Source organism: Ranitomeya imitator, chromosome 10 (genome assembly GCF_032444005.1).
Source record: "Ranitomeya imitator isolate aRanImi1 chromosome 10, aRanImi1.pri, whole genome shotgun sequence".
Taxonomy (NCBI): domain Eukaryota; kingdom Metazoa; phylum Chordata; class Amphibia; order Anura; family Dendrobatidae; genus Ranitomeya; species Ranitomeya imitator.
In genome coordinates, this window is record NC_091291.1 from 124,251,011 (window position 1) to 124,261,893 (window position 10,883).

The following is a 10,883-nucleotide window of genomic DNA, read 5'->3' on the forward strand; positions in this document are numbered from 1 at the left end:
TATGATCAGAAATGGACTGGAATGCCAAGAGCCCACCAGTAACCGACTCCAGGGTCCCACTTTTTAGCTACATGCAAATGTGACATTATCCTCAATCACAAATTTATATAACAATGAACTGGGTAGATTGTTGAATGAATAAGGGCGCAGTCAGACCTTGGTCTGTACATAGTGATTCAAGTATACTGTGCTCATATAGGGGTGTGGTGGCCCACTACTGCACAGGGCCCACCGGAGGATTCTCCTGTGGGCCAGTCCAAGCCTTGATATGAAAGTCCTTGGTAAAAAGAATATTCTACCCAGATGTATTTTTTTACCTGTCTGAATTTTGGAGATTTTATGTTTTTTTTTCATGCAATGTCTTTATCAAATTTACCATAAAAAAATATATAAAAACAACAAATCTTATTTATGCTACTTGCAATTTACATCTTTATAAAAGAATATATTAAACCGTGCTAAAAAAGGCACCATGCCAAGTTTACCAAATACTGTTTCAGTCGACCTTCAACCACAGACTTACTAAGCAAAATAACTTCTTTTTTTTTATTTATTTGTTTTACAACGATCATAATATAAAGAGAAAAAAAGTCACTGATAAATTGTTTGCATATCTGGCACAATAAATAAGACAAGCACAAAAAATATTAATGAGGACAATATCTGTATCGAGTTAGTGAGTGGTACAGAGAAAAGACGAAAACTCTGCATTCATATAATTGATCTAAAAATAAAATAATAATAATATATATATATATATATATAAATTAGATGGTCGCCCGATTTCTAACGAATCGGGTATTCTAGAATATGTATGTAGTTTATTTATGAAGTTTTTAGAATAATGCAATTTATACACAGGATTCGGACGGCCACGACCAATTAGCGAAGTGTGGTTCAAATTCCGCACCAATTCGCGTGCGGACTGCGCCTGTCGCTGATTGGTCACACCCGGCTGCGAACAATCAGTGAAGCCAGGGCCGGCTCCAGATTTTTGAGGGCCCCGGGCGAAAGAAGTCTCAGTGGGGCCCCCCTTTTTAACACATACCACAATTCATGATGCACAGATACAGCAGAGAAATATAGCACAGCCAAGTAGCGTATAACACAGCCCATGTAGTATATTGCCCAGCCATGTAGTATATAACACAGCCCACGTAGTATATTGCCCAGCCACGTAGTATATTGCCCAGCCACGTAGTATATTGCCCAGCCACGTAGTATATTGCCCAGCCACGTAGTATATTGCACAGCCACGTAATATATAGCACAGCCACATAGTATATAGCACAGAGACGTAGTATATCTGTTTTGAACTGTATTTCTGTTATGCTGTAATGTTTGTCTGTACAAGTCCCCTCTATAATTTGTAAAGCGCTGCGGAATATGTTGGCGCTATATAAATAAAATTATTATTATTATTATATAACACAGCCCACGCAGTATCTAACACAGCCCACGTAGTATATTGCGTAGCCACGTAGTATGTAGCACAGCCACGTAGTATATAACACCACCACGTAGTATATTGCCCAGCCACGTAGTATATTGCACAGCCACGTAGTATATTGCACAGCCACGTAATATATTGCACAGCCACATAGTATATAGCACAGAGACGTAGTATATAACACTGCCCATGCACTATAGAACACAGGCCACGTAGTATAGAGCACAGCGATGTAGTATATTCCCCAGCCATGTAATATATACCACAGCCACATAGTATATAGCACAGAGATGTAGTATATAACACAGCCCACACAGTATCTAACACAGCCCACGTAGTATATAACAATTTGGGCACCATATCCCTGTTAAAAAAATAATTAAAATAAAAAATAGTTATATAATCACCTTCCGTCGGCCCCCTGGATCCAGCCCAGGCGTTTACCGACGCTCCGGTCCCAAGAGTGCATTACGGTCTCGTGAGATGATGACATAGCGGTCTCGTGAGACCGCTACGTCATCATCTCGTGAGACCGCAATGCATGGACCGGTCACCGGAGCGTCGCGAGGAGCTTGGTCCGGGGGGCGACGGAGGGTGAGTATGTGATTTTATATTTTTATTATTTTTAACATTAGATCTTTTTACTATTGATGCTGCATAGGCAGCATCAATAGTAAAAAGTTGGTCACACAGGGATAATAGCAGCGTTAACGGAGTGCGTTACACCGCGGCATAATGCGGTCCGTTAACGCAGCCATTAACCCTGTGTGAGCGCTGACTGGAGGGGAGTATGGAGCGGGCACTGACTGCAGGGGAGTAGAGAGCGGCCATTTTGCCGCCGGACTGTGCCCGTCACTGATTGGTCATGGCCGTTTTGCTGCGACCAATCAGCGACTTGGGATTTCCGTGACAGACAGAAAGACGGAAGTGAACCTTAGACAATTATATAGTAGATTGTCTAAGGGTTACTTCCGTCTGTTTGTCTGTCTGTAACGGAAATCCCGCGTCGCTGATTGGTCGCGGCCTGCCGGTCGCGACCAATCAGCGACAGGCACAGTCCGGCCGCAAATTCGCCCTTCTCTACTCCCCTCCATTCAGTGCCCCCTCCCTACTCCCCAGTCAATGCCCCCATAGCGGTTTAGCAGTCCGTTAAACGGACTATGTTACACCACGGCATAACGCGGTGTAACACAGTCTGTTAACGCTGCTATTAACCCTGTGTGATGCCTATGCAGCATCAACAGTAAAAAGATCTAATGTTAAAAATAATAAAAAAAAATAAAAAATCATTATATTCTCACCTTCCGGCGCCTTTCTCGCTCCTCGCGATGCTCTGGTCCCAAGAATGCATTGCGGCAATGACCGGATATGACGTTGCGGTCTCACGAGATGATGAAGTACCAGTCTCGTGAGACCGCTACATCATCACGTGTTATTGCCGCAATGCATTCTTGGGACCGGAGCGTTGCGAGGAGCATCGGTAAATGCCTGGGCTGGATCAGGGGGCCAGCGGAAGGTGAGTATATAACTATTTTTTATTTTGATTCTTTTTTAACAGGGATATGGTGCCCACATTGCTATATACTACGTGGGCTGTGTTATATACTACGTGGGCTGTGTTATATACTACGTGGGCTGTATTATATACTGCGTGGGCTGTATTATATACTACATCTCTGTGCTATACTACGTGGGCTGTGCTATATACCATGTGGCTATGCAATATACTATGTGGCTGTGTTATATACTGCAAGGCCTGTGTTATATACTACGTCTCTGTGCTATATACTACGTGCGCTGTGCTATATACTACGTGGCTGTGCTATATACTACGTGGCCTGTGTTATATACTACGTGGGGTGTGTTATATACTGTGTGGGCTGTGCTATATACTACTATACATATTCTAGAATACCCGATGCGTTAGAATCGGGCTACCATCTAGTTTAATATAATAATCATCCTTTTCTACATAGCACGAACATATACGGTAAAGCAATGGGGAACATGAAGTTCTGCCATGCTAACTTTACATTGAAGAAATGGCAGCCATTTTTTAAAGTTTTGCCCTCATTAACCTAAACCAATTATTGTTTTTCCACTTGACACCTCCTGGGAATTTTCTCTTTTTATCTTTTGCTGTAACGAGGATGAGGTAATATCTATTTATGTCTACAAAAGCCAGAAAACGAGGCTTTTAAATTATGGACGTGTTGTTATTTGCAATATTCTTATTAATAATTTTCATTGCCTTTGGCATAGATATTTGGAAGCATGCAATGTATAATCTTTTAAAGTCCAGGTAGGACCATGATTACTGGTCTGAGGCTGTGGATGCTGCTATATGGGACTAATCTGCTGAACACAAACAGATCCAATTACATGTTAACTCCCAGGGCTCTCAGTCTTAACACCTAGGAGCAGTGAGTGACAAAACATTCTTCAGCCTCACTATAAAGAAGGTATATAATCTAAAAGTAACCATATAATAACACAGAATATCATCCTCATGGAAGAGGCCATAGCAAACCCGTTACATTGGTGACAAGCCGTGACGTCAAGCAAAGTCATCTACAACTGATACTTAAAGGGGTTGTCCACTACTGTGATACTGATGGCCTAAACTTTATCCGTAGATCAGTTCCTCCTATAAGATCTCAGCTAATCATCAAATATGTGAACTGTCCGAAAGATAGTCCATGAAAACCTTAGTGTTGGACGATCCTGTGTTATTTACTGTGTTACCTGGTGTATATAGAGGTGTTATCAGTCATTGTACAGGAGGAGGAGGTGAGCTGTGACATCCCCTATTGTGAATGGTGGATCCTGTGTTATCTACTGTATATAGAGGTGTTATCAGTCATTGTACAGGAGGAGGTGAGCTGTGACATCACCTATTGTGAATGGTGGATCCTGTGTTATCTACTGTATATAGAGGTGTTATCAGTCATTGTACAGGAGGAGGAGGTGAGCTGTGACATCACCTATTGTGAACGGTGGATCCTGTGATATCTACTGTATATAGAGGTATCATTAGTCATTGAACAGGAGGAGGAGGTGAGCTGTGACATTGTAAATGCCTGATCCTGTTTTATCTACTGTATGTTACCGGTCATTTTAATCTAGTGCCTGATGGTACTGAGACTGTTGAAAAGTCTTCTGCATAGAAGAAAAAGTCATAAACTAATGCTGACACAATAGCACAATTAGGCTATGTGCACACGTCCGGAAAGTATGCAGACATTTCCTGAGAAAATCCTCAAGATTTCTGATTTTTCTAAATTTATAGCCAACTTGAAAATTAAAAAAAAATAACGTTAAATATATATTTTTTATGATTTTTTTTTTTAAATTAAATTATAAAGGTTTTGTTTTTCTGAATGAACACTGCAGGTAGACCCTTTTGTTGACCTAGACAGACATGCCAGGTTCTAGACACAAACCACTATCATTCAAACCACTATTATTGCACTGCAAAGCAGCAGAGACACTATATCAATGATCCGTGTGAGTGACTAAAACATTTACAATGAAAGGATTATTTGGAATATTTAAAAGAAACATGGCCAAATAAACATACTTTCATCATACACAGACTTGTTTTCTTTAAAGTGATCCCCAAGGGAAAGGCCTTACTGTGTCTGAAGCTCATTTTTTTCACAACTCCCTGCAGACAGGATTGCAGCAGGTGCTGCAAGTTTCAACCCCCACAACAATTGCTTCAGCTTTTCCCTTCTCTCCCAAACAAATTATACAAACCCATTTTTTTTTAATGTACGAAAAGTTGGATGCAACTGAAAATGAAAATATTTGACTAAATTTTAACATATGTTGTAGTAAAATTGAGAATTTAATGAACAAAAATATTCACACAATACTAGTTAAATTGATTAAATGCAGATGCTCAGCTAAAGTTACATTATTGGACGTACACCTCATCCTTTTTTTTTAGCCCTATTTTTGCACAGATGCCCTTTTCCTAAAGCACAGGGGGATTGAGGAGAGAGAAAAAAAGCCATCTGCTTGCCCTATAAATCACCTCTGAAAAGTCCTAAAAGGTTGTAACAAACACAAGGGTAAATGAAGGCATTGTCATGCAAGGGCAACTACTTGTAGGGAAGGAGCAAAAGGTCAAAGCTGTTGTAGAATACAATGCATCCAAATCCATTATGCACTGGCTCTTATTTCACTCTCCTTTATCCTAATCCAGCCCCCATAGGCCCCCTATGTGTTACAATAACCCTACAAGTCCTCTTCAGATTGTGCAGGTGTATGCGCCTTCACTGACCTCTCTGTCCAAAATGTATTCGCTCAAATCCATTTGTGCCACATACAAGGAAGAGGGTTACTAAATACTGTACACTTGTCCTTGAGTACACCTGTAAGTTTTAGTGCCCGCCATATGCATGAAAATAAATCCAATATCACGTGGTGCAATATCGCTCCATAAATGACCCAGGTGGGGAATAAAAGCCCGAATTGTAGATTTACGGTATCAATAAAAACTACAGTTCTCAGCGCAAAAAAAAAAGAACAGAATATCAAAGCCAAACCTGGCAAAAAGTACGACTCGCGGACCACATCCATCTATGTGGGGGTCCCATATTGTACTTAGGAGGATTGTGTGGGTTCATACTGTACATAGGGGGACTGTAGAGGCTCATACCGTACATAGGGGGACTGTAGAGGCTCATACTGTACATAGGGGGACTGTAGAGGCTCATACTGTACATAGGGGGACTGTAGAGGCTCATACTGTACATAGGGGGACTGTAGAGGCTCATACTGTACATGGGGGGACTGTAGAGGCTCATACTGTACATGGGGGGACTGTAGAGGCTCATACTGTACATAGGGTCGGTGTAGAGGCTCAGACTGCACAGGGGCTATGTGAGGGTTCATGCTGTATATAGAGGGGCTATGTGGGGGCTCATACTGTACACAGGGCGACTGTTTAGAGGCTCATACTGTATATAGGGGGGATATGTGAGGGTTTATGCTGTATATAGAGGGGCTATGTGGTGTCTCATACCATATATGTGTCTCATACTGTACATAGGGGGACTATGTAGAAGCTCATACTGTACATAGAGGTCTGTGTAGAAGCTCATACTGTACATAGGGGGACTATGTAGAAGCTCATACTGTACAAAGACTGTTGAGGCTCACATTATACACAGGTGTCATACTGTAAATAGAAGGGCTATAAGGGTCTCATACTGTACATATGGGGGGACTGTGTGAAGGCTCATACTGTGTATAAAGGGGCTATGTGCGGGGTCATACTGTATATAGAGGGGATATGTTGGGGCTCATACTGTATATAGGGAGCTATGTGAAGGATCATACAGTGCATAGGCGGAAGTCACCCAGACCTGGATACTTTTTCTGTTTGTCAGTACATTAGATTGTAAAATGTATAGTGTCCTTTAAAAAGTAAAACAAAAAAAAACAAAAACAAGCCTACAGCCGGCTATGTCGAAGGGAAAAATTTTTTTATAAAAAGTTATGGTTCTTGAATGAAGAGAAGGGAAAACAAAAAGCAAAAATGGAAAATTCCCAGGTTTGAAAAGGATTAAGTGGCTGCTCCAAGCTGAAGAATTGATGACATATTGAAAAGAGAGGTCGTCAGTATTCGTCCACCTGGGGTAAGGCTTCTGGGATCAAGAGAATCGAGGAGATGCCGGGCTGAGTCTCTTCCACTGTCTCTCCATTTATGCCAAAAAACATATTTTTTACGGTATTCCATTCACATGATTCCAGCAAAATGGCAGCTAAGCCTCAACGCCGTCATATTCCGCCTCAGCGCCCTAGCCCTCGAACCGGTCTTGTGTTCTCCCAGCGTTCCATTGCTGAGGACAAGCTAAGATCTGTGATTTTTAGCCTCGCACGGTCATGCCGCCCTAACACCCACAAGAACGCATGGGCCCAATCATCACAGACCTGCCTCAGTGCCAGAATTGGGCGCCAAAAGAAGATCAGCACCGAGTACCGGGGGAACTGTGAGGAACGGCGAGTATAATGAGGTTATTTTTAACCATCGGGACAAATTCAGTTTGTACCATATTTAATCTAATCAAATGCGCCAGATGAAATTGAACAAATTTTGCCGGAACCAGCCGGCCCCAATAATGGGGTACTGTAATGCTCCATATTAGTGGAGAGGCAATCCATTTTTAAATAAAATGGCATGCATGCTTAAAGGGGTTGTCCATTGAAAGCAAATGATCACCTATGCACAGTACGGGTGATAACTTATTGATGGGTGGGGGTCCGACCACTGGAACCTGCCCCGATCGGCGCTCATCAGAATGGGGCATCAGTGCGCATGCTGGACCGCGGCTCCATTCATTCCCTATCAGCCTGTCCAGTGAAGCACTCGGCTTTTTCCGGCAGCCCCATAAGACATGAACGTCGCGACGGTCGCGGATCCGTCCTACCACGCCGTTTTGTATCTGCGGTAAACGTTTCCTATCAGTGATAAATTCAGTTCTGCCAAATCTTCCTGACCCCCACCGATTAGAGCATTTATCATCTATACTGTGGAAAAGCAATATCCTATTCTGACTGGGCAGCCATTTTCAAATATGGTGGGGCTGAAAAATTTGATGCGGGCTATAGGATGGTCCACTCAAAAAATGTGTTTTCTAGAAGCTCTATTTAAAAACAAAATTATAGTATATATACTGTACATATGTATATATATATATATATATATATATATATATTACATTTGCACCCTTCATCCTGTCAGCTTGACTTTCATACCTTCCCTTTTTTTGACACATTTCACCATCTTTATTATTTATTTCCTTTCTACACATTATTTATTTTCTTAGAATAAACAGTCCAGAGAGCCATAGGTTCCTCAATCTCGCCTGCCTCCTCCGCACACCCTCCCTGGTACAAGAGGTGATGAGGAGGAGGAGGAGGAGACCAGCGCCGCCGCCTTTCCTCACTGAGGAGATGGACGGACGTAACGTTGGTCCCTGGGAAGAAGAAACATTTTCCCGCCCATGAAGGTCACGGCTGATTGGTTGAAAGAGGGAAGAGAGGGGAAAAAAAAAACTGGAAGGGGAACCTGTGGCGCATGCGCAGAGAAGCCTCCACCCTCGAGCTCGTCGTTACCTCGGGTACAATGCAGAGAGCCGAGCTCCGCGCTGCACACACACATTAGCTCTGTCCTTTACACCGCAGAATGGTGGCTTCTCCACCCCCCTCTACTGTAATGTGCATAAAACATGACTTCCATCATCAATCACCTCAGTAAAAATAAAAAAAATATATATATCCGTCATGTTTTACCTCAGGAAACAAAAAGGTGCTAGAATCCTGCGACATATTTAGGCGGCGTGACAGAAATAACAGGAGAAATGGCGTACATGTATTATGAAGGGACGTGGTACATATCTCTAGATGCCACCTGCCTTCCTCCTCCTCCTCCATTTTACTCAGTATCCAGTGTGTGTCCATTCCTTACCACAGCACTGCACTGTTGCAATGTGTTTGACATTTTTTCACAACAACCTCAATGGCATAAACAAGTGCCAGCCTCTAATGGAGGGGCATCACCCAAAACACCATTTTTGCAACCCTGCACCCCCCCCCCCCCCCAAAAAAAAAAAAAGAAAACCCCTCATATATCACATAAAGACCCCCCTCTCCTGCTAATAATAACGAGGCACATACACATCCAATGCAAGAAGCTGCAACCATCATCAAATCTGAGAGACGAGGGAGGGAGTCCACCCATAGCCTTTCATTATACTCAGAGCTTGGGTACCACAATTACCACACTAAGAACTTACACCCAAAAAATGAAGTTCTGTCAACCACAGCATATATATATATATATATATTTAGGTGGGGGGGGGGGGGGAGAAAAAAAAATCACATTCCTTGTTACTATTTATTGCATTGGCTAAACCAAAGCCACATCACATAGAGAAGAAGCTGCAGGATAGGAATCTGCAAGAGGGATGTCAAAAAAAATCAAAGGGCAGCTCCAAAGTTCCCTTTATGCAGATATTTAGGATTAAATGAAGCAATAATGACCCCCCCCCCCCCCCCCCAACACATCCCTGTCATGTTTTGCATAGACAGTAGAGAAATAAATCCATCAGCAGCACCACCCAGGACAAGGGAGGATGAGGATGATGTGCCCTGCCATGTATGTGCATGGCTGCTGCATACTAGGGGGATTAATCAAGGGTTTTTTGGGGGGGTATTTCTTTTTTAGCATGATATAGGCAAACAAAAGGGGGGGGGGTCAATGACAATCACAATATTAGACAATAAGACACTCCAAATCCAGCTAGAAGGGGGCATCAACACAAAGAGCAGCAGCAGCATCATCATGTTTCTTGCAATAGCAAAAAAAATATAAACAATGCAGAAAAAAAAATACACAAACATTGCAACAGAAGGAAAATATTGTAACATTAAAATACATCTATACCTGCAGCTCCAAGGAAAAATAAAGTCCAGATGAGATCCTTAGTGTGCAACATTGTAAATCTGCAGACAGAGGAATTTCTCCTGCTGCTCCTATTCGTTACAATGGGTCCAAAGATGAACATTAAGATTCCCCCCCTCCTCCTCCTCCTCCTCTTTCTCCTTTGGTTGCAAAAAAAAAAAATAAAAAAATAGGCTGTTTTATAGAGCAAAAAAGAAAGAAAAATTAAGAAAATATAAAAATGAGGTCTTGCTGCTTTTTTTTTTTTTTGCAGAATTTTGCAATGCTTTTTTTTTGTTTTTTCTGTAATGGATTTTGCCAGCTGCTTCTGTTGCTGTGTTGCAGGCAGTGATCAGAGAATGAGTGACAGTCAGTCTGAGCCTCAGCACAACCCCCAGCAAGCTAGACCTGATCAATGCGCCCAGCCAGAAACTCCAAGTTGGGTGTCTGGATGCAAAGAGAAAGAGACCAGCAGCAGTATCCCTCCGCAGCCTCTGTGCAAGTATTACTGAGCATCCGCCAGGCACAAGACTGGAGGGAGAGGGAGAGATAAGAGAGCAGATGCAGATGCCTGCAAAAAGATGGCATGGATTTTTTTTTCTTACTTTACTACCTCTTTTCTAGCAAATGTTAGTGGAGGATCTGAAGAAAATTAAATTATTTTTTTAACTGAGTTAGATTGATGTCTTTTTTTTTTTTATTGAACTGCCAGAAAGTAAGGGGTAGAGGAGGTTATTGATTTTTTTTGCATACTATAGAGCTCGCTCTCTGCTGGTGTTTTGGTAGCTGTGGCTTAAAGTTAAGTTCATTTTTATTTATTTTTTTTGGACCCAACTAGTCTGGTATGGTTTTGGACTATTAGGCTACGTGCACACGTTGCGGATTTGCCTCTGGAATTTTTTTACGCGGATTCTGCATCTTTTGTCAGAAAATGAAGGTGTGTCTTTTATGCGGATTTCTTGCGTTTTTTACCCCTGC

At 42.1% G+C, this 10,883-nt stretch overlaps 1 protein-coding gene across 4 annotated transcripts in view; it reads right to left on the bottom strand.

Moving 5' to 3' along the window:
* NCAM1 (neural cell adhesion molecule 1) overlaps positions 1 to 10,354 on the bottom strand; it is a 362,053-nt gene extending 351,699 nt beyond the window's left edge. For 3 of the 4 annotated variants that reach the window (XM_069741707.1, XM_069741709.1, XM_069741710.1), the window contains exon 1: positions 9,909 to 10,354. In XM_069741707.1, the coding sequence (XP_069597808.1) occupies positions 9,909 to 10,029 (121 nt within the window). In that variant the 5' untranslated portion in view covers positions 10,030 to 10,354. The remainder of the gene's footprint in view (positions 1 to 9,908) is intronic. The other variant, XM_069741708.1, reaches the window with a different exon arrangement.
* Between the last annotated feature and the right edge of the window lie 529 nt (positions 10,355 to 10,883).